The 25,471-nt window shown below is 41.1% G+C and overlaps 1 protein-coding gene across 1 annotated transcript in view; it reads left to right on the top strand.

Moving 5' to 3' along the window:
* Window positions 1-6,208: 6,208 nt before the first annotated feature.
* nompA (no mechanoreceptor potential A) overlaps window positions 6,209-25,471 on the top strand; it is a 71,148-nt gene continuing 51,885 nt past the window's right edge. The window contains exons 1-15 of the mRNA XM_073988487.1: window positions 6,209-6,342; window positions 6,426-6,608; window positions 6,740-7,087; window positions 7,289-7,383; window positions 13,669-13,778; window positions 13,848-14,057; window positions 14,171-14,313; window positions 19,106-19,292; window positions 19,377-19,489; window positions 19,567-19,842; window positions 19,995-21,200; window positions 21,314-21,800; window positions 21,862-22,028; window positions 22,090-22,183; window positions 22,268-22,492. Of these exons, the coding sequence (XP_073844588.1) occupies window positions 6,497-6,608; window positions 6,740-7,087; window positions 7,289-7,383; window positions 13,669-13,778; window positions 13,848-14,057; window positions 14,171-14,313; window positions 19,106-19,292; window positions 19,377-19,489; window positions 19,567-19,842; window positions 19,995-21,200; window positions 21,314-21,800; window positions 21,862-22,028; window positions 22,090-22,183; window positions 22,268-22,492 (3,773 nt within the window). The 5' untranslated portion in view covers window positions 6,209-6,342; window positions 6,426-6,496. The remainder of the gene's footprint in view (window positions 6,343-6,425; window positions 6,609-6,739; window positions 7,088-7,288; window positions 7,384-13,668; window positions 13,779-13,847; window positions 14,058-14,170; window positions 14,314-19,105; window positions 19,293-19,376; window positions 19,490-19,566; window positions 19,843-19,994; window positions 21,201-21,313; window positions 21,801-21,861; window positions 22,029-22,089; window positions 22,184-22,267; window positions 22,493-25,471) is intronic.

Genomic DNA, 25,471 nt, shown 5'->3' on the forward strand with positions numbered 1-25,471 from the left:
TCTCTTTTTCCTGCGGAAAAGACGTTTCTCCTCTCTCCCGATACCTCTCTCGTGGGCTACGCGTTGCTACTGATTGTAGAGTAGCCCTATATGCCGCATTTTTCTCTTCGGTAGCAGCACGACACTCCTGGTCATATCATGGATTCCTTGGTGGAGATAGGTGGTATCCAAGTATGGTTTTTGCGGCTGTTTGCATGGAGTGGGCAATATTTTGCCATTGTGCTGAATGCCGAACTGTATTGTTGCGCTCTGTAAAGGCCCATCATAGATGAAAAGGTAAGAAATTGGGCTGAAGCTCAACAATGTGAAGAAAATTGAGGAAATGTATGTTTAGGGGAGTCAACTCGATCGATCTCTTCCCGAAGTCGCTGGAAGGAAAATTGTAGAATGATATTGCAAGCACCTTAGTGAGGAAAATCACATCAAGTCCGATTAACCACTTGTATTTTTATTAAAGTATGCGTGGATGGCTTATCTTGACTTCATATGCCGATAATTTCGAAGATATCAGCACCAAGGCAATCGACGATGCCTATAGACATGCCTAAGCTAAATGGCCTAGAGAATTTACTAATCACCACTTCAGAGATATGCCCAACCCGTCTAATGTTTGGGTAGCAGAAAGTACATTCCGAGACATCATCACTGCTGCAGTCGCTCGTTATATACCTGCTGGTCGAATACTAGAAGTGAGACAAATTTCCCAACAGAGGCGATAAATTAGCAAATCAGTGTAATGAGTTTCGTCGTGCCAACACCAGTTACCCTAGCGTCAAGGAACTAAAACTGAAAATTAACAGGCTGCTTGGTAAGCATACGCGAAAGAAGGGGCTAAATCATCTGGAGAATTGCTACATTGGAGCCGGAATAAGTGAATTTTGGGCAACGGTTAAGACACTTTCCAACCCTGCAAAGAATAATGATAGGAACTCAGCCACGTTTGGCGACGACTGATTCGAAATTATTTATTATAATCGACAGTTCGTCGAGCACCCTAGGAGTGACAGGGCGAAGATCTCTACGTCGCATTAGATCTTTTTCTGCCAAGGAGGAACCACTACAATTTACAACGGATGTTTGCGAATGACATCAAGAACGCTAAATCATCCAAAGCCTTGGGCCCTTATAGAATCTTCACGATAATGCTAAAACATCTGGATGAGACGGGATTTGAGTATCTCACCAATGTTCTCAACATGTCGCTAGCCACCCACTACTGGTCCCACTACTGAAGCCAGGCAAGGATGCCAGTAGAGATAAATTGTACAGACCGATTTCGCTTTTGTCGCCCGTAGCAAGGACAGACTCAGAAATATATATCCAATTGTAGATTGTTATCATGGGCTCCGTAAGCAGCAAAGCGCGACAGAAGCGCTGCATGCCATCTCCACACATATTAGTCGAGGCGCTCGACTTATCAATAGCCCTCGATACTGACAATAACTCCACACTGTTAACTCCTCCGGCCAAGTTTGTTCGATAATCAGTTATATGTATGGACGCCAGTCGTACGTGAAATTCAAGAGCAAGAAGTCCGTTGAGTGGAGTGAAACAGGGAGTTCCCCAAGGTGGATTAGTACCTCCGGATCTGTTTAACCACTACTTCTCCTGTATTCCACCCCCTTAGACAGCATTGAAATCATAATGTATGCGGATTATTGTACGATCTTGGCGACGTGTACCTTCCCTAATGTCATTTATGAAAGGCTGAACTACAATTTGACTGATCTCACCAACTTTTTCCACTCGAGGAATATGCTAATATCCGCCACTAAAACTACAGCCACTCCGTTCACCACATGGACTGGAGATGTGAGCACTGAGTTGACTGACAAGATTCTAGGGGTCACATTCGACAGCATCTTCACGTTGTCCACACATGCCACAGCTATCTGCGAAAAGCTGAGATGTATGAACAAAGTCCTCAAGACCCTAGTCGGCAAAACTTGTGGTGCAGATAAAGCAAACTTGTTGATCACATATGACACGAAAGGTCGGTCTGTGGCAAGCTATGCTATGCGGTGCCAGGTGGTACGCAAATATAAGTGCAACGGGATGGTAAAATATTTAAACCTATCAGAATGACGCCATGAGAACTGCAACAGGAGGAGAACTCATGTCTTCAATGGACCATCTACAAGAGGAGTCAAAGATTCTTCCATTACAGCAACACAAGCAGTACTAGCTTTGTGTTACCGTGAAAGGAATCCTAAACACTGTTTGGTGGATGCGACAAGCTGAGATATAGGAACTCAAGTCCCTAGTCGGCAACACTTGTGGTGCAGATGATGAAAACTTGTTGATCACATATGACGCGAAAGGTCGGTATATGGCAAGCTAAGCTGTGCCAGGTGCTACGTAAATATATGTGCAACGCGATGGAAAAATATTCAAACCTATCAGAATGACGCCATGAGAACTGCAACAGGGTTTCTCCTCATGTCTTCAATGGACCATCTACAAGAGAAGTCAAAGATTCTTCCATTACAGCAACACAAGCAGTACTAGCTTTGTGTTACCGTGAGAGGAATCCTAAACACTGTCTGGTGGATATGATCCCCCTACCAAGGCATGTCAGGAGCGATCTTCATAATCAAGAAAAAGAAGTCCTGCGTTACAAAATCAGAAGTCCTAGATCAACAAGCCTATCATTCACACAGATGCAGTCGAAAATGCTATAAACAATTATCGTGTGAATACTGTCCTCGGAGAACATACCCATCTATCGCATCTCAGGCGCGTCAGGAAAAAATTGTCAAACTTTAAAGGTTTTAGCCTCATTATCACACCTGAAATTTGGTATTTAGTCTTTCTCGGGGCTACAAAACATTCCCCCAGAAATTAATCGGTATCGGTATACGTTATAATGTACCCCCCATAGAACGGTACATCTCAATTTTCGGTATTTTGATGGTTTAAGGTTTATCCCACCGAAACGGGTGAAATTTGGTATGGGACTACAAAACTACAATTTGTCGGTACCAGTCCACGTTTGGATATAGCCCCCATAGAACGGTACCTCCCGGCTTTTGGTATTTTCAAGGTTTTAGCCGAATTATAACTGAACTGAAATTTGATATTTTGTCTTCATTGGGGGTGCAAAACTCTCCACCTAAAACTTGTCGGTATAGGTCCACGCCTTCATATAGCTCCCATAGAACGGTACATCCCGATTTTCGTTACTTTGATAGTCGTGTCCCCAACATCCAACCGAAATGACTGATATTTTGTAGTTAGTCTTCGTTGGGGGTATAAAACGTTCAACTTTAAATTCGTCAGTATAGGTACACGCCTTCATATAGCTCGCATAGAACAATACCTCCCGATTTTCGGTATTTTGAAGGTTGTGGCCACAGCAACCCACCGAAATAGCTGGAATTTGGTATTTAGTCTTCGTCTTTCTGACTGAAATTCGTCGGTATAGATCCACGTTTCAATATAGCCCCCCATAGAACGGTACCTCCCGATTTTCGTAATTCTGAAGGTTGTGACTTCAATATCCCACCGAAGTGACTGAAACTTGGTATTTTGTCTTCGTTAGTGGCATAAAACTTTCCACGTGAAATTTATCGGCATAGGCCCATGCCTTCATATAGTCCACATGAACGGTTCCTCCCGATTTTCGGTATTTTTTTAGAAAATGGCTGAAATTTGGTGGAAGGTTAATTCTGGGGGTTTACAACTTTCCACCTGAAATTTGTCGGTAGATCCATACCTATCGCTTGTTGGTATGATATGACTGAAATTTGGTATTCAGACTTCCACAGGGGTATAAAATATTGCAGAAGAGAATTATCAGTATAACTCCACGTTTTCAAAAAGATATTGTTCCATGTCTTTATAATGCCCCCATAGAACGGGCCCTCCAAATTTTCGGAATTTGGAAGTTTTAGCCACATTATTCAACCGCAATAACTGAAGTTTGTTATTTAGTCTTCGCTTCAACGCTTCATACAGCCTCAAAAAATGGTGATCCCGATGTTCGTTAACTATACTAAGTTAGGTTAGGTTGAAAAGATGGGCGAGTAATCGTCACATGCCCTGGTGGACATACATTTAAGCCAGAAGTAGGCCTGTTGTGCGCTCTAGACTAGGTTTGTTTGAAGAAGGGGACTTTACTGTATTTTATTTAAGGAACTCTGTGCCCTTACCCGTAATTGTTTCAGGACGTCGACAATTACCTGATTAAGATCTGGTATTGTGTCGTTCCCTAAAAACTAGGATCTGATGTTTGCGAAAGCGGGGCATTGGCAGATAAAATGTTCCAGTGTTTAGTCATCTTCTCCGCACGCCCATGCTTTTGTCTGCACAATTAATCTTGTGCAGATGAGCTTGTAAACCCAGGTGACCTGTAAGCCTGCTCAACTCTGCCTTACCCAGCATTAATAGGTTTTTAGTTTTTTCCTCATTTGCATCTTCCCATAGGATTTTTGTGGTCTTCCCTATTTCCTCTTTATTCCATCGGAATAAGTGGGCATTTTTTGCCCAAGTTTTTAACTCTAGACGAGACACGATTTGTGTCTTTGCGTTCTCTAAGTTTACTGTTGCTAATTCCCTTCCATTTTATACCAGAGAATTTGCTGTCTCATTACCTCTATTCCCCGCATTTCCCGGTACCCATATTATAGGCACCGAGCCATGTTGAGAATAGCTATTGATCGAATTTATACAATACAAGACTGTTTGTGATTTTACTGCCTTGGAAGTTATTGATTTGTTGCAGTTTTACTGTCCGTAAGGACGTTTACAGTAGTTGGTCTCGTGTTGGCATTATGCCAGTTCAGACACTCTGTAATCGCTCGGATCTCCGCATGATGGACCGTATTGTGATCCGGCAAACGAAAAGATATTTCGATCTCTGGTTCTTCAATGAAAAGATCCAGTCCCGTTCTCCCACCTAGCATGGAGCCGTCTGTATAACAACAGTTTCCAGTCGGCATTTGTGCTAGAGTTCCGCCGATTCACAAGTCTCTGTCTGGAGTTAATGCCTTAGTTAATCGCTTTAAGTCGTGTAGCTGCGACGGCCGCTTCATACCTTATGTGGATTTCTATTGGGTGTATAGATAGAATAGTTTCTAATGTCCACGTTGGTGTTGTCCACATTGCACCGCTTACGCTTAAACAGCACTTTCGTTGGACTTTCTGTAGTATTTTAATATAACAGTTTTTATCCATAGGTCTAACTACGCTTTTGTATAGACACTGTGTCATCTTAGGATTAAGACCCCACTTGGAGCCTATAGCCCTTCTACAGGTTGACGAACATCTATAAGCTTTGTTAGCTCTCTCTTGAATATGGTATTTCCATTTAAGTTTCCTATTTAGGATTACTCCCAGATATTTAACTTTATTGGAAATACTGATTGTCCTGTTTAGGAAAACTATACTAACTATATGTACTACTCCTGCAATAAAAGGAAGAGTTTAGTACTTTCCTATTCTATTCAATACAGTTCGTGGTGGAGGGTATAAAAAGTTCGGCCCGGCCAAACCTAACGCCGTTCTCACATGTTTAACCTAGTTTGGTTAAATTTGTAATTTGACACAATACTTCCCATATAACAGTACCTCCCGATTTTCGGTATTTTGACTGTTTTAACTACATTATTGGACTGAACTACCCGTCTACATAGGTCCATTTTTGGTATAGCCTCTTATAACGGCACCACACGATTTTATGTATTTCTGGGAATTTTTGTAATTTTTTTGACAAAATGACCTCAAATAGCAGGTTCCCAGTGGTCGAAAAACTTCTACACCAAAAATTGTCAACAAAGTTACATGTTTTGGTCAGCATATTTCCATGCTTTGGTATAGCCCACATATAACGATACCTCCCGATTTATCTGTAATTTGACACTTAAAGTTCCCAGTGGTCACAAAACTTTTCCACCAAACTTTGCTAATACAAATATTCAACCTTGATATCCTACACATTCTCAACATACAATGTTTTATCGACCTTAATCGAATAATATCTCAAAATAATGTGCTGTTCCAATTTTCCTATTATCATAGCAATCAAAATTGGAGCACCTAAACCCACAAAAATTCGTTAAAATTTGCAGCAATTGAACAGGAATTTTTTCTTAGCAAACCTTTTTTATTTTTCATCTATAATTTGATAACCTATAAAACGAAAAAGACAATTATTTATTTATCGTAAATTGATTTCATTGCAGCAGAAGTAGTAGCATCGGAATTGATTGCTCGAATTGAAGAAAACTAAAACGAGAACTGCGATTACCAAAAAAACACACAAATCATGTTTCTGCGATAACCACCAGGAGACAGACCAAGAAAATTTCATATCCAGCAATTCATCTAAAGGCTGGATCAAAAGTAAGGCATACAACAACGACAAAACAACTGCTGATTTGAAATTCAATAACCTTTCTTTTTTTCCAACATTTGAAAAATTCCAGATAAGAAACAGATAGAACAAGCAGAAGGAGAAATAGACGAAGACGAAATAAACCACATTACACAACACACAATGTTGATGTTGATGACGATGACGCTAACACTGACCATGAAACCAAAAACGAAACCCAGCATAATTCTATTAGTCGTATCCATCTTTAGTTTAAGCTTCCAAGAGATTTATGGTGAGTAATGGCAATGTGCAGTGATGCATTTATCATTGATGGTTATACCCCGCTGCAGTGATTCCTTCTCCTCCTCAAAAGAAAAAAATGATGATGTATTAATAATAATGTTGTTGTTGTTATTATTGCAGCACAAACCACTTGCAAGAATGGCCTGGGACGTGTTCTCTACGAACGCCTGCCAAATCAACAGCTACAAGGGTACGATGATGATGTGGTACGCGACACGGCACCGCCTTTTCGCGTTCTAGAAAAATGTCAGGATTTATGTTTGCGTGATCGTACTGGCACCAATAATTTGGTGCGTACCTGCACCAGTTTCGATTTCCAACCGGGCAGTCGAATAACAGCATTTGGTGGCAACATGGAATACGAAGAATCGTTGTGCTATTTGACATCCGAACAGGCTGGACCAGAAGGTATTGGCAGTTTAATGTTGGTGCCGAACAGTGTGCATTTCAATGAGATTTGTTTGACATGTAAGTAGTAGCAGGGCACGAAGCTGAAAACCGCAGTTTAATTTTAGTAATTCTACAACACGAAACGCTTCTAAGCCAGGAGAAGAGTTTGCATTTGCAAGTGTTGTTTGTTTTTATAATTCCGCTATTTTATTTTCTTCTCTCATTTTATGTGGCATTCTTGGTTTCTGTGTGTGTGTGCGTGCTTCATTTAAAATACAGCCAGCCGTCCCGAGCGTGAATGTCCCAGTCGCCGTTATGTTTTTGAACGTCATCCTCGAAAAAAACTTAAATTGCCTATATCGGACATTAAAGAGGTATGTATTATGTATGACCAAATGGCCATTGTGGCAATGACGACGACGACCAGGTTCATCTTGGGAAATTATCTTTGATGGGTAATCTACACCTATGATGAATGTTTTAATGTTGCATGTTTTTTGTTTTTGTGTGATATTTTGAAATTGATAATCGGTTTGGCGTTAGATTGATATATAACCATAGCCAGGACAGGCGTAGATAATCATACACGAATCTACAAGTCAATAGATTTTTTCGGATTATGGTTTGTTTAATGATTTAATTTATAAAAGCTTGGTGATAGATTTATGTCAACTTGGTGTCAGAGAATATGCGAATATTTCGGAAAGATGTGTTCCCAATAGTCTGAGAATTGTTGGCCGATGGTAGCAAATAACAACAAGTAAAAAACGTCAACTTCGACTGGACGAAGTTTTTATACCCACCACCATAAAATCTTCTGAACAAAAATGGAATAAATAGGTGAAGAAGTTTTTCGACCACGGATACTACCACGTCAGAAACTGTATCTTGAAATATCTTCAATTAAACGGTACCTTTGTTTGGGGACTGTAAAGTGTGGATCTATGTTAACAATTGGTGGAAAAGTTTTTTGACCACTGGGGACCTTAAATGTCAAATTACAGATAGTTAGGTCAATAAATGCAGCTAAATTCCTCACAATCAGGAGGTATGTTGACAATTTTGGTGTAAATGTTCTGCGATCGCTGGGAATCTCTAATGTCAACATACCGCTATTTTGACAAAAAAATTAGCAAAAATTCGCAATATACCAAAAATTGTGAAGTTCCGTTATATGGGAGCTCTACCAAAACATGGACATAACAGTTTTTAGTGAAGAAGTTTTTTGACGTAGGGATGAAAGACACCGAGGAAAGGTCCTGACCGGCTTTAACATGAAAAAGCCCTGGATTTATCTTGGTCGCTCTTTCATCTCAAGTGGACACTGACCTCTCCGAGGTGTCACCTAGGGAACTGCCTTTAACACCCGTTAAAGGTAGTAAACTAACATGTGCCGTGCGTTAACCCATAAGAACGTTAAAAACTTGGGTTTGGGCGTCGGGCTAGTAACCATCCCTTAGAAAAACAAACCCCTCTAAAGTTGACGACCCCCGCAAACGTTTTAAGGACCATGATCCGAGAATGTGCACCTGGAATGTTCGCACTCTTTATAGAGAAGGTGCAGTTTACGCATTGGCAGTGACGCACTGTATTATAGCTTCCATGGCATAAAGCATGAGTTTGGTTGCGGATTTGTAGATGGTCAGAGGTTAAAACATCTGGCCTCCAGCTTCACCCCAGTGAATGAAAGACTTGCTACAATACGGATAAAAGCAAATTTCATTAACATTAGCTTTATCTACGCTCATGCTCCAACCGAAGACAAGAACGAACAGACAAATGATATATTCTACTAGCGCTTAGAAGAAACATATGGCCGTTGTCTTGACCATGACGTTAAAATTATTCTAGGCGATTTTAATGACAAAATTGGAAAGGAGAATATCTTAGGAGCAACAGTCGGGAAATTCAGTCTCCATAGTGAAGCATCTAACAATGGAATTAGGCTGATAGACTTCGCACCGGCAAAAAACATGGCAGTTAGCAGTATCAGATTTAAGCATCTCGATATTCATAAGGGCACCTGGCTGTCGCCATATCAAAGAACAAGAAATCAAATTGATCACGTTGTGATAGATGGAAGCCGAGCTGTTCAAACCCGGAGGCGACAGGATGATAAGGTGTATGCATCAGCTAGTTAGCACCGCCTGGTGGTCAACGTGGTCAACGAAATAATTTGACCATACCAATGCGGCTTTAGACCTGGAAAGTCCACCATTGACCAGATATATACTCTGCGGCAAATTCTGGAGAAGACCCAAGAGATGCAGGTCTACACCTAACACCTTTTTGTCGATTATAAAGCAGCCTTCGGTTTCAGACAAGGAGACAGCCTTTCGTGTGGTCTCTTCAACATTCTGCTGGAAAAGGTTTGCGAAAGGCAAACGTTAAAAGAAATGGCACAATCTACACCAATAGCCACATGTTACTTGCTTATGCTGATGATATAGACATCATAGGACGATCAGTAAAAGAAGTAACTGATACCTTTGTGAAGATCGAAAGAGAATCTGCTAAAGTGGGTGTGGCGGTAAAAGGCGAGAAGACCAAGTTGATGGTGTCGACGCGCAATGCGTCCATTGAGCTCGGACCAACTGTTGAAGTTGTTTCCTATAATTTTGAGGTAGTAAAAGACTTCGTCTACCTCGGCACCACCGTAAACACAACAAACAACATCAGTTGTGAAATAAAAAGAAGAATTATATTGGCTAACAGATGCTACAAAATACCCCTCAGTAATGTTGGCGACATTTACTGAGTATTTCAGCCATGTAAAACTTCTCTACAAGTGATGTCTTAAGACACGCCGTTCGGACTCGGCGATAAACTGTAGGTCCCATATCATTGAGCTAATATAAATCTGGGTGCACTCATTGATATGAGAGAAGTCTCCCTTGTCCCATCTGGGATGTTTGTGGAACAATTATAACAGATGCCACATCATTTAAAAACAAAGCCACATCTTGTCAAACAAAAGTAACACTTTACAAACACTGATAGTACCCGTGCTGATGTATAGCACCGAAGCATGGGTACTTGCACAAGCGGACAAGGCAGTGCTTGGTGTGTTGGAGAGATAAATTCCTCGAAAGATCTACGGACCAATCTGCGTTGACGGTGAATACCGTTGATGAACCACGAGCTGTATCTGCTATACAACGACATCCATATAGATAAACGTATCGAGATGCAACGACTGTGTTGGCTAGGCCATATCAAAAATACTCAAAAATACCGAAGAATCCTGATCTTTCGTGATGGAGAAAAACACCTCGGTTTGTCACATCCGCATCAATCACAATCAAACTTCGGTGGGATGCAATAGATTCCGGAAGGGGTGCATCTCAGGGGTTCCTTTGACTCGACCATGTGAGAGACTACGACAGGAACTATGTTGCTGCATCATTCTCAAACACCACCAGTCCCGAGAATGCATGCTTTTTTCAATTTAATTGCAATGGACTCCGAGCTGAGATCGAGGAAATGTGCTCTGAAATAATATCACGGTCGCGGCGGAGCAGTAAACCAAGCTCAACAACAGCGTTGTGTTGGTTACAATGTTCTGAGGAAGGATCCCAGCAGAAGTGGAGGTGGGGGATTGGCTTCCCATTGCACCAGTCTGTTCAATACAGACCTATCTCGCTTCATTCTGGCTCTAATGCCACGTACATGTAATGTATGGGGGTAGCAGTAAGGTGTGGAACTCGCAATTTAGCGCTGCTTAAAGTTTACATCCCGCCGATAAATAGCTGTACTCCAGGTTATAGGCCCAATAGTAGACCGCTGTTGGAAGGTCATAACCGACAGTTCTTGCGGACTTTTAGGCTCATCATGAGGTGTGGCATTCGATGATCGGAAATGACCAGAGGGGTATAGTACTGGCTAAGCAGATTGCAGATTTTTGCACGTTCAATGAGGACGCTCCTACCAGAATTAGCGGAGAGTGTCACAATTCGCAGATATAACCCTCATGTCAGCTGGTCTGACAAATGACGTCACCTGGCAACCCGTCGTCTTTTTTAGGTCAGACCATCTCCACATAATTTTCTCCTTCAGCAGATCGCCCGAATGCATCACCTCTGAACGCCGCTCTTTCATCAATCATGGGAAAGCTATTTGATCTAGACTTCGCTTTATTTGATCAGAGAGTTCGCTTATCACCGTTTCAGAGATCTGCCTAAGCCTTCTGATTTTCGGGTAGCAGAGAAGACGTCACTGACTGCTGAAGCCAAACCAACCAATCCCAGAACTGGGGTTACTGACACTGGAAATTAATAGGTTGATCGGTGAGCATAAGCGAAACAAGTGGCTAAATCATCTGAAGAGTTGTAAAATTGGAACTGGAATAAATGAATTGTAGTCACTCTCAAACCCGTGAAAGAAAAAAGATGGGTCCTCAATCACGCAATTTATTTTAATCGACAGTTTGTCGAGCACCCCGGGAATGACAGGGCGAACAGAATAGTACTACACCGCATTAGATCTCTTTCTGCCGAAGAGGAACCTCCACAATTCACAATGGATGATGTTTCGAATGCCATCAGGAACGCTAAATCCTAACCGAGAACCGGGAGTCGAGTATTTCACCAAAATTCTCAAACTACCGCTAGCCACCAAGTTCCAAAATATGGAAAATGGGCAGGGTGGTCCCGCTACTAAAGCCAGGCAAGGGTGAATCGTACAGATCGATTTCGCCCGTTCCAAAAACAAGTCAGGCTTGCCGATCATTAGCATGGGTTCCATAAGCAACACAGCACGACAACGGCGCTGCTACCCATATTAGTCGAGGACTCAACCAGAGCAAACCGTGCGATAGGACAGTGTCGGTGGCGCTCAACATATCAAAAGCCTTTGATACTGTTAAGAAAAAACTCTGTTTAAGGATATTTAGCGGCCAAATTTGAAATGTTGGATAATCAGGTATATTTGTGGCCGCCAGTCGTACGTGGAATTCAGACGGCATTGATATCAAAACGTATGCGGATGATTGTACGATCATGATATCAATTGTGAAAGGATGAACTCCTATTTGACTGATTTTATCAGCTTTTACCACGCGGGGAATATACAAATATCCGCTACTAAATTTACGGTCATTCTCTTCACCACATAGGCGGCAGAGGTTAGCACTGAGTTGAATGTAATTGTCGATGGTAACAGAAGTCCGACCACCAACTCCACCAAGATTCTAGTGGACAGCACTGTTCTTTTCGTCCGCGCATGTGGCAGCTGAGAAGTATGAAGAGGGTCTCAAGTCAAGTGCTGCCGGCTTGCACTAAAGAAATCATATAACGCGATAAGTCGATGTGTGGTAAGATATGGGATACCAGTATAGTTCGCGAGTATAAGTGCAAGGCAATGGAAAAATATTCAAACCTGTTTGAATCTACATGCGGAGACAAAGATTCTTCCAGTACGACAACACAGTGGCATGCTTTCGTTGCAGTGCTTGCTCGGGTGTTATCGTAAAAGCCATCCTAATCACCATATGGTGGATAGGACCTCCCACCCTGGCATGTCAGGAGGGATCTTCATGATCTAGAAAAAGAACAGTTAGATCAGCGAGTCTATCAAGCAGGATGCTATTAAAATCACCAACTATAGTGTGAATGCGGTCCTCGGAGACATACCTGAGTAGTTTTGGCTCAACTGCGCTCGGGATGGTCTAAATTCCTATAAGACATGGATTGAGGATACCGTGGAAAACATCAGGCCCGTACGACACACTATTCACTATTCAACAGCCCTGCCAAATCTATTCAACTAATTCCAGTGGCTTTGTGGTTAGACCCAAAGACAGATGAAGCAGAAAATGAACTTGAAACATATCACATGCTGTTACAACAACAACAACCTTGTGTAAACCCCTGCTTCACTCTACGGATAATGCCGTTATTTTACAAACGACTTGTGCTAAACCTATTGTTGATATCGAATGCCTCGATAAGTGAAGAGCCACCATGACTACAACACGGCTTGGTCCGGTTCAGGCTTTGACAGAAATGTGATGTGGCATGTAATGCTGTTTTTATTATTCATGTTAATGTTGGTAACGTTTACCGCTTCCCCATTTCCAATGCCTAGAGTTAGTGTTGCTAGGAACTGAATTGAAATACAAAGCTTGGAGATTCAGGATAACGTTCAAGACACATGATAATTTGGAGAAGAATGCCTTATTTTCATGTATCTGTCACCAGATCTCCTATTTTTACTTTGTAGGAGTAGAGATCATATCAAACTTCAAAAGATAGCTCAAATGCACCACCATATATTTCGTGCAACGGAAAATATTAAAGAGGAATTTAGTTGTGGTCTATAATCTATACTGTTTATGCAACTTGCGACTTGTTATTCCAGCTTTAGAAATGCAAATCACCGTTACTTCTTTCCATATATAGGTATGAACGAAGAAGTTTTTGAAATAGCGTTCTAATGGCATATGCATGCAATCAAGGTCTACACCAGGTTTCTGTCAAAAAAACATTACATATTGTGATTTGAAATTCAACGAAACTCAAATACGACTATGATTATTTTCAAAACTAATCTTATTTTCCGAAAGAAGTTCTTAAATCATTTTAGAACTTTCAGCCAAACGAAGAGTCTCCCCTCACCAGTCTACACTAAAACTTAACATGCCATTTTTCTTTGACATTTAGATAACCGCTGCCAACCGTTCCGATTGTGAAGATAAATGTCTCAATGAATTTTCATTTGTCTGCCGTTCGGCAAATTTTGATTCAACCATGAGATCTTGTACGCTTAGTCGGTAAGTTTAAGACAAAAAGCCAGGCAAAAACGTAGAATATGAACGTTTAAATTTCAAATTTTGCATTAGATTCACCCGTCGTACCCATCCCGAACTATTGGAGGATGATCCCAACTCAGATTATTTGGAAAATACTTGTCTAAATGCCGAGCGTCGTTGTGATGGTTTGGCCGTTTTTGTCAAAGAAGAAAATAAACGTTTGGGTGGTCCATTCGAAGTGGATATCTTCAATAATATGACTTTGGAAGAATGCCAAACGATGTGTTTGAGAGCTGAAAAGTAAGTACATATTCCACAGTCCATACATTTTGACAGCTGTTAAGAGAGAAAATGTTACACGAATTAATCGCCACTCACCATCCATTATTATTATTGTTACTATTTCCTTGCAGATACTTTTGCCGTTCGGTTGAATTCGATGATCAGACCAAACAATGTATTCTCTCCGAAGAGGATTCCATATCACAAAAAGATGATATCAGCATTAGCTCAAGTCCCACCCATCATTTCTATGATTTAGTTTGTTTGGATAATCGTAAGTAGACTTGCACTCATACATATAATTTACAAAGATATGATAGGAGGACATTACACAATCATTCAGAATTTGAGATTACTGTTCAAAAAAGCAAAATAATAAATTACGAGATACGCCATTTCTCCTCGAGTACTTTCTGTAAATTACAAAGCAACTTTGAATTTGTCTAAGGGTGAAAGTCTAATATTCTGATTAGACTGCGACCATAAGGCCACTTTCACTTTGGCCGTTATGAACTCCTTATCAACGGTTGTTGTTGTAAAAGTGTTTTTTATTATATGTTTGTAAGTTCATTCTAAGTACTGCAACGAAAGCATGCCATTGAGTTGCTGCACTGCAAGAATCGTTGCCACCTAATGTAGATAGTCCATTGAAGACATCATGAGGCACTCTGTTGCAATTCTCAGGGCGGCATTCTGACATGTTTTAATTTTTTTCCACCACGTTCCTGCTGCCGGCTATGGGCATGAGGATATTGTTCCTACACCTCAGCTTTTCGCAGATTGCTGCGGCAAGCGCGGACGGCGAGAAAGTGCTGTCGAATGTGAACTTAAAGCGTTGGTGTAGTTTGTGGTCGGAATTCCAATACCATCGACGATGACATTCAACTCTCTTCTCACCTGCGCCGTTTATGTGTTGAACAGAGTGGCCGTAAATTTAGTTACGGATATGCGCATATTACTCGCGTGGAAGAAGGCGGTAAGATCAGTCAAATAGGAGTTCAGTCTTTCACATAAGACATCAGGGAAGATACCTGACGCCAAGATCGTACAATCCTCTGTATACGTTGCGATCTCAATGTCGTCTGGAGGCGGTGGAATACAGGAGAGGTAGAGGTTAAGCAGATATCACCCAACCTTGGAAAAGCCCCTGTTTCACACTAGGAGGCCTGAACTTCTTGTTCCTGAAATTCACGTACGATTGGCATCCTCACATATAATTGATTATCCAACGTTTCAAACTTGGTCGGAGAGATGTCTGCTCCATGTCCTCAAACAGTACTCGACAGTATCCAAGGCTTTTGATAAGTCAAATGCAGCCATCACTGTTCTGTCACATGGCTTTCTCTGGTTAAATCCTCGACTAATTTGTATGGAGATGGTGTGCAGCGCTGTTGTTGTGCTTACGGAATGCATGCTGATGATGGGTAACTGGATAGCGGTTCCTGACGGCAAAAGCGAATCGGTCTGTATGATTCACCTTTTCTGGCATCCTTGCCTGGCTTCAGTGGCGGGATCAACCTGCCCATTTTTCAGACTTTGGGAACGATGTGGGTGGCCAGCGACAGGTTGAGAACTTTAGTGAGATACTCCACTCCCGGAACATCCAGCTGTTTCAGCTTTACCATCAGGGCCCAACTCTTTGGATGATTTAGCGTTCCTGGTGACATTCGTAACACCATCCATTGTGAACTGTGGTGATTCCTCTTCGGCAGGCACACCTCTTCGGATCAGTCAGCGTAAGAAAGTGACTTAACTGTAGCCCACAATACATTTATTCCGGCTCCAATGTTGCAGCTCTTCAGATGATTTAGTCAATTGTTCCGTTTATGCTCACCGACCAACCTGTTAACCTCCAGTGTCAGCTCATTAACTCTGGGGTTGGCACGACGAAGCTCATCACACTCACGTTTGATTTCACTTGGGGTATTCATCCAGCAGGCATATGACCAGCGGTTGCAGCAATGACGATGTATCAGCACTTCCTTTCTGCTAACCGAACATCAGAAGGATTGGGCAGCATCTCTGAAACGGTGATTAGTGAACCGTCTGAAACTCGGCCAATTAGCCGAGTGATTGATGAAAGTGTAGCGTTCAGAGGTAATGAAATCGGGCGGTCTGATGATGTAGACAATTATGGGGAGATGGTCTGATCCAAGAAAAACGACGGGTTGCCAGGTGACGTTATTTGTCAGACCTGGTGATTTTTATGTCTGACGAACTTTAAAAACGTTGAGTATGCGGAACGTAAAGTATCTATCTGCTCAGCCAGCACTACACCTCTCTGATCGTTTCCGACCACTCATGGTGAGCATTAAGTCCCCCCAAAACCAGGTGGTAAAGACCTTCCAAAAGCGCGTTAATTTAACCTGAAGTTCAGCTATTTATCACCGGGTGTATACATTGATCAACTCTACTTGGGCAGTTCCACAACTGATTGCTACCGGCACATATTAGAGCCAGGCTCAAGCGATATAGGTTTGTTTTGAACAGACTGCTGAAATAGGAAAGTTAATCTTAGAGCTTAGATTCCTGAGCCGTCGCGAACATTATATTCTTCCAAGTCATAAAATCCTCTGCTTGCTTGATTTTACTTCGGAGTCCATTGCAATTGCAAAGAGGATGCATTTTCAGTGATTGGAACAGCAACAGTCCGTATTCTTGTGACGCTGACGACGACTCTCTGGGGCTGTGTTCATGCAGCATGCAACAACATAGTTCCTGTCGTAGTCCCTCACATGGATGAGTCCGGAGAAAATTCTGAAATTCACCTACTCCCAGCATATATTGTATCTCGCCGAAGTTTTAGTGTGTTGTATGCGGATGTGACAAACCAAGCACATACATATGGTCATGGGTTTTCCTCCGTCCCTGAACGGACCAAAAGAATCCGGAGTAGGCATTCTGGGATATGTTGCTCCCAACACAGAAAAACGATACAAATACAAACATATATACACTGCGGTGGAGGCCGCTGGCCGGAACACGGGTGTTGTGTGGTTTCAGGTCAATCCGTTGTCAAAGAATCCACCGCCGTGGAATTGTGAGGTGTTTAGTGCCTCAAAAAGATGAAATCGGGCGAAAATGTATATAAGAGCCTGAACCGTATCAATATAAGTTGACCTAAAAATGCGACAAAGTACCTGAAATCGGGCGGTACCGCTATATAGGGGGTATACAACAACGTGGGCCAATGTTCACAATTTTTGATAGAGAAGTTTTTAACCACCTTTAATCATATATGCTGGGTGCCACCGTGGTGCAATTGTATGCACACCCGCCTTGCACGCTGAAGGTCATGTGTTCGATTCCCCGGCCAGGCAACATCAAACACTTTTCAACGGTGGCAAAATACCCCTCAGTAAAGTTGGCGACATTTCCTGAGCATTTCAGCTATGTAAAAGTTCTCGGACTCGGCGATAAACAGTATGTCCATATGATTGAGCTAATATGATTCGCGGTGCACTCATTGATATGAGAGAAGTCTCCCTTGTCCCTTCTGGGATGCTTGTGGAACAATTATAATTATAATCATATATTCTAAAACCCTTAAAATACCGAAAAACGGGTGGTACTGTTATGTGAGGGCTATACCTAAACATGGACCTACATAGACTTTTTTTGGTGGAGTTGTGTTGTGACCCCTAAGGACCTTAAATGTCAAATTACAGCATGTTCGGTTAAAAATTGTATCTTAAACCATCAAAATATCGAAAATCTGCATGTACCGTTATATGGGGGCTATACCTAAACATGAAGAACCCTAAATGTCAAATTACAGCTAGTTCGGTTAAAAATTGTAGCTAAAATCCTCAAAATACCGAAAATCGGGAGGTACGGTTATACGGGGGCTATACCTAAACATTGATCTACATTGATAGTTTTTGGTGGAGTCGTTTTGTGACCCCTAGGAACCTTAAATGTCAAATTACAGCTAGTTCGGTTAAAAAAATGTAGCTAAACCCCTCAAAATATCGAAAATGTGGAGGTACCGTTATATGGGGGCTATACCTAATCATGAACCTATATTGACAGTTTTTGTGAAATATTGCTGTGACCCCTAAAGACCTTAAATGTCAAATTACAGCTAGTTCGGTTAAAAATTGTAGCTACAACCCTCAAAATACCGAAAATCGGGATGTACCGTTATATGAGGGCTATACCTAAACATGGACCTTTGTTGAAAGTTTTTGGTTAAGTAGTTTTGTGACCCTGAAGAACCCTAAATGTCAAATTACAGCTAGTTCGGTTAAAAATTATAGCTAAAATCCTCAAAATACCGAAAATCGGGAGGTACCGTTATATGGGCGCTATATCTAAAGATGAACCTTTGTTAACAGTTTTTGGTGGAGTAGTGTTGTGACCCCTAAGAACCCTAAATGTCAAATTACAGCTAGTTCGGTTAAAAATTGTAACTAAAACCCTCAAAATACCGAAAATCGTAAGTTACGGTCATACGAGGGCTATAGCTAAACATTGATCTATATTGACAGTTTTTGGTGGAGTAGTGTTGTTTCCCCTAAGGACCTTTAATGTTAAATTACAGATTAAAAAATTATCGGTTAAAAAGTGTAAATAAAACCCTGAAAATACCGAAAATGGAGAGGTACGGTCATACGGGGCTATAGCTAAACATTGACCTATATTGACAGTTTATGATGGAGCTGTATTGTGACCCCTAAGGACCTTAAATGTCAAATTACAGCTAGTTCGGTTAAAAACTCTAGCTAAAACCCTCAAAATAACGAAAATAGGTACGATTATACGGGAGCTATAGCTCAATTTTTGCGGACGCTAGAGTGATTACAACATACAGACAGACGGACATGACTAGATCGACTCAGAATTTTATCCTGATCAAGAATATGTATATACTATATAGGGTCGTAAATGATTATTACAATGCGTTGCGAACGGCAAATCAAACTAAATATATTCTCCATACTATGGTGGAGTGTATAAAAACTATGTATGCCCCACATTTTCCAGCTTATGTGCCATAATTCGTTTTCCTCTATGCTCCTCCTGATGCTTACTTGTCTACATAACTCTTTGTTTTCGCCATTTAGAACGTGCCACCGATTATCCGGATAATTCCGTGACATCACATCTCTTTTCGGGTGGACGTAGACCGGATACAGCATTTCAACGTTATCGCAATTCACGTTTAGGTGGAGAATTTCATTCGGAGATAACTGGACGTTCGTTAAGCGAATGTCTGGATGAGTGTTTGCGTCAGACAAGTTTCCAATGCAGGTAACACTCAAACACCATTACATAATTGGCACTTGATGGCTCATCTTGAATCCCATCTCTGTCGTGGTCTTCCTCTTTTTTCAGATCTGCTGTGTACAGTGATCGTTTTCGTACATGTCGCCTAAGTCGTTACAATCAGAAGGATGGCATGCGTATTATTTATGATGCCGATTATGATTATTATGAGAATTTAATGCGTAAGTTGTTGATGTTTGTGTTCGTGTTCCCTAACCTAATATTTATATGGACGTGTGTGTATAATCTCAATTTGTAGTTAATGTGGTTGGAGGTAATGGCGATAGCGATGGTCATTCAGGTTCTGGAAGCTCGGGGTTGGGAGGACATCGTCCCTCTGACCGTCCTGGTGTAGACAACTCTTGGCGCAATCCCAATAAAGATGACGATCGTTATGGCAGTGGCAATCGTTATGGTCAAAGTGGTGGTGCTGGAGCTGGCGGTGGTAGTAGACTGCCAGGCGATACTGCTGGTGGTGATTATGGACGCCCACCCTATGATCGTTATCCTGGAGAACCAGGTGGCCTTGATTATGGTAAGCACTGTTGTTGTAGATTTTTCCTGTTCTTTTTTGCTAAACCAACTAATTTTTCTTAATCCACAAATTCGGAATTATTTTCTCACCACTTTCATCCTAACCTCACTAAAACAAAACTCAACCCCAATGTTAACTCACTAACCACTCAGACCGTTATCCGGGTTCTAGACCTGGTGCCAGTGGTCCAGGTGGTGTTAGACCTGGTGGTCCAGGTGGCCGTTTCCCCGATGATTATGATGATCGTGACCGCAACAGAGATCGTGACCGTTATCCAATTGGTGGTAGCGGCACTGGAGGCTATTATGATGATGATCGTTACCCCTTGGATGCTGATCGTAATCGTTTGCCAGGAGATCGTGATCGTTTACCAGGAGATCGTGATCGTTTACCAGGAGATCGGGATCGCTTGCCAATAGATCGGGATCGCTTGCCCATAGATCGTGATCGTTTACCAGTTGATCGTGACCGCAATCGTTTGCCTGGTGATCGGGATAGGGACAGGGATCGTTTACCCGCTGATCGTGATCGTTATCCTGATGATCCAGAACGCTATCCCGAAGACCGTGACCGTGCACGTGATCCCTATGCAGCTAACCGTGATCGTTATCCCGGTGATCGTGATAGATATCCCTTGACGGATAGAGATAGACCTTATATGAATCGTTATCCTGGTCCCGGACGTTATCCTTATGATGAGCAAATACCACCACCGCCCAAAGATAGATATGCTGGTCGTTATCCTGAGTCAGATCGTTATGGTGATCGTTATCCTGAATCGGATAGATACATACCCAGAGATCGTTATACACCCATACGCCGACCACTGGGTGGGCGTTATCCCTTGATTGAGGACAATACTTTACAGCCGGATATGCCCCACACGAGGCCCTATCCACCAGATGATGATGTGGCCTTTAGACCATACTTACCTGGACAACGTTATCCCGAAGATCGTTACGCCAGCCGTTATCCTTCACGATATCCTCCCATGAGAGAACCAATTGGTGGTTATACAGGACGTGATGATCCAGAAGGTATTTTCCCTGATCGTCGTTTTAGACCCTCCTCATATGATTCTCGTTATCCCGATGATTTGAGGCCTGGTTCGGGTGGACGATATGGGCCAGATGCCCGTTACCCAGGAGAAGATATTGTTCACGGTGCCCGAAGACCTGAACCAGATTCGGCAAAACGTTATCCACCAGCACCGCTAGTACCTCCTGTTGGAGGTGGTAAATATCCACCTGCAACTTCACCCAATCGATTCCCGGTAGGTAATGATCGCTATCCGGTAGACATTTACAAATATGGCAATCGTTATGAAAGCAGTTCTGGGGCTGGTGGATATAGATCAGGTAAGGCGTCAGGGGTTTTTGTACTAAACCATTAATTTACTAATGCGGCTTAACCCCTCTTAAGTAAAGAGGCTAAACCTTGAGAAACTAAATTTTTCCCCAATTTATCATAGGCTACAATCGCCCACCTCCTCCACCACCGTACTATGACATGGAATATGAGGACCGTTATGGTGATCGTTATGGTCCCTATGATCGTGATTTTGATAGACCAGCAGGTCGCCGTCCTATAGCCAATACCGGTGGTTATGCCTATGATATGCCATATAATCGACCCTATCATGGAGCCGGTGGAGCTGGAGGACCGGGTGCCGGGTCCTTAACACCATTGCCCAATGATCATCCCATACCTGGAGCTTTGCCACCGCCAATAGCCCCTGCTTCTTATGGTGGTGGACCTGGTGGTCCTGGAGGACCAGCCGGTATACCAAGGCCACCAATAACACGCTGTGAAGAAAGTGATAATTTCAAGCAAGTTGCGGCACGTCATAAAATGCGTAGACATTTTATAAGGCGGGCCCTGATCGTACCCTCTCTCATACAATGTGAAAGGGAATGTGTGGAGACAAGGGATTTTATGTGCCGCAGTTTTAATTATCGGTAAGTGGCAATAGGGTGTTTGGAAAAGAATTTTGTTAAGGGATTATAAAAATGTTTACAGGGATACGGCGGTAAGCAACTATGAGGAACGTGACATACCCAATTGCGAGCTGAGTGACAGAGATTCCAGGGAATTAGATGTCCACGATCCCAACTTGTTCGATGCAGCCAATTATGATTTCTATGAACGAAGCAGTGCCGGAAGAAGCGATGGAGAGTGTATGGATGGTAGGCAAAGTAGAATTTCAAGAGGTAGAACAAATGATTAAAATTCGAATTTCCTTTGCAGTTACCCAAACCTGTAATGAAGAAGGCATGGAGTTTACCATACGAACACCAGAAGGTTTTGTGGGACGCATCTATACCTATGGCTATTATGATCGGTAGACACAAAAGCTTCACTTTTTAGAAAAACTAATCCTTCTCATTTAAATTGCCTTTCTTCGTCATTTTGTTTATCATTACAGCTGCTTCTTCCGTGGCAATGGTGGTACCGTCAACGTTTTACGCATTAGCGGACCCCAAGGTTATCCCGACTGTGGCACCCAACGTTATGGTGATACCCTTACCAATATCGTTGTTGTCCAATTCTCAGATAATGTCCAAACTAGCCGTGACAAACGTTACAATCTGACTTGTGTTTTCCGTGGCCCTGGTGAAGCTGTTGTTACTTCAGGTTATATTGGAGCTGGGTATGTTAACGCCTTGCCAAAATGTGTAGAACTTTGTTAATGAAGCAGTGTTGGATGTTTTATTTTTTGTTTTAGTTTTGGTTTTATTTTGCATGAAAATAAAATTTATTTGTTGTTATTAGAGAAGTTGGGGGGCGTAGGATTTTCTCTAGTGTTAAATATTAACAAACTTTTATCCGACAAAAGGATTATTTTATTCTACGATGTGTAAAAAAATAAGGTGGATTATTTTATCCTACAACGTGGATAATGTTATCCAACAATATGAATAATGTTATCCATACATAATAATGTAACTCGCCTTCGTAAATAATCGTATCCACCATCAGGTTTATTGTTATCAACAAACGTAGATACTATTATCCACCATTATGGATAATATGACTAATATGGATAATATTATCCCCAATAATCGTGGATAATGTTATCCAAAATCGTGGAAAATTTTATCCACAATCATGAATAATATTATTCATCAACATGGATAATGTTACCCACCATTGTGGATATTGTAATCTAACATCGTGGATAATTTTATTCACTACCGTGAATAATTTTATCGACCATCGTGGATAATCTTATCCACCATAGTAAACATATTATTCAACAACGTGGATAATCTTATCCACCATCGTAAAAAATTTTATTCGGCTACATGCATTATCTTGTCCCCCATCGGGATAATGTTTTCCACGATCAGGGATAATATAATTAATGTTTTCCATTGTGGAAAATCTTTTCCACCATCTTCTATAATCACGTCCATCATAGTGAATAATGTTATCCACCATTGTGGATAATTTTATCCATCATCGTGAATAATCTTATCCACCATCCTCCACAGTCTTATCCATATAATCGTATCCACCATGGTGGATAATGTTTTACACGACCGGTGATAACATTATTAATATTTTCCATTGTGGATAATCGTATCCACCACCTTGGATAATCACATCCGCCATCGTATAAAATTTAATCGTGGAAAACCTTATCCACCGTCGTTAGTAATATTATCCATAACTGTGGATAATGTTATCCCCCATCATTAGTAATATTATCCATCATTGGGGATAATGTTATCCAAAATCAGGGATAATCTTATCCAACTTTGTGGATAATCGTATCCAACATCACGGATAATCTTATACAGCATCAAGGATAATCTTACCCATCATCGTAGATGATCTTATCCACCATGGTGGTTATCTTATCCACCATGTCCACCGTCAGTAATAATATTATCTACCTTCAACTATAATCTTATCCACCATCAGGAATAATCTTCCCCACCATCATGGATAATGTTATCCACCATTGCGGATAATATCTACCTTCGTGGATAATTTTTTCAACATCGTGGACACTGTTATCCATCGTTGTGGATAATCTTATACTCCTTCAGGGATAATTTTACCACCCTTCGTAGATAATCTTATACACCATCTTGGATAATCTTATACACCATCGCGGATAATCTTATCTAGCATCGTGGATAATCTTGGAGACTCCAGCATTGTGTACAATGGATATTGCTATCCATCAGTGTGGATAATCTTATTTATTCGTCATTAGGGATAATCTTATCCAACTTCGTGGATAATATTATTCACCATTGTGGATAATGTCCACCGTCAGTAATAATGTTATCCACTTTCGTGGATAATTTCGTGAATACTCTTATACTCCATCCTGGGTAATCCTAATCACAATCCTGAATAACCATTCTGGATAATTTTATCCATCATAGTGGATAATCTTATCAACCATCCTGGATAATCTTATCAGTAGTAGTATACACCACTGTGGATAATCTTATCCATCATCGTGGATAATCTTTTCCACCATCGTGAAGATTAACCTGTAAGGAACAATTATTTTCCACTATTTTGTAATCATTTTTTATTCATTATCGTAAAAAATCTGTCTATCTGTCTACTCTGTGTTGTCAAAGCAATTATGCCTAAAGCATACTTTTAGGCGCTAAAAGAAAACGACAAAAGTGATTTTGTTTACCCATAGACTAATTAAGTATAGACAATGAAAGCTAAGTGTAGACAATGAAAGCTTTTAAAATAGATGTCGCTTCGATAAATAGGGGGACAGTCGTTGAAATATAAGAAAAATTACGGATCATTCATAGACAAATAAAAGTATAGACACCAAAAGCTTTCATTTTCTGCTCCTAACAGATCTCGCAAAAATTGATGTTGGGTCTAGTCCAGGGATGGAAAATTAAAAATTTCAAAAAGTACTAAAATTGTACTTTTTGTCTCAAAAGGTACTTTTTTATTATTTAAAAAAAATTTCTTCTTTAAAAAATACAACAACAAAGGCTTATATATATTAAATCTGAAGGATGTTGCAAAATCGTATATATTTTTATACCATACCGGAGTCATTTGTCATTCCGTTTATAACACATCGGAATATTCGTCGGAGATCCTATAATATTCGTCGGAGATCCCATAATGTAAATAACCACGCCTGTCCGTCTGTTGAAATAAAGATACAATGTACAATCGCAATATTTTAATTAAACTCCTAGGATGTTTGGTATTGAAAATGGGCTCTACTGGTTCACGTTTCGATATAGCCCCCATACAACTGTACCTCCAGATTTTCGTTATTTTGAAGGTTTGGGCTATATTAACATACCAAAATTGTAGAAATTTGGTATTTAATTTTCGTTGGGTCTAAAAATTCTCCCCGAAATTTGTCAGTGCTGGTCCACATTCTTATATATTTAAATTATGTATTTTATATTGGATATCGGCCTAAAACATTTCTATAGAGAATTGTGGGAATAAATGAACGCTTTACTATAACCTAGAGCTGGCAAACTATCGATAGTGTCACTATCCTTTTGATCGCTGCCGTAAAGCTTTGTTAATATTGTCAAAAAATGTTTTGGTGGCCGATGTAAACTTTCTTTTACGTCAGTAATCAAAATTATAGTCGGATTATCGATACCGTATT

The sequence above is a fragment of the Musca autumnalis genome, unplaced genomic scaffold (assembly GCF_047663935.1).
Source record: "Musca autumnalis isolate F117 unplaced genomic scaffold, ASM4766393v1 scaffold_5, whole genome shotgun sequence".
Classification (NCBI taxonomy): Eukaryota; Metazoa; Arthropoda; class Insecta; order Diptera; family Muscidae; genus Musca; species Musca autumnalis.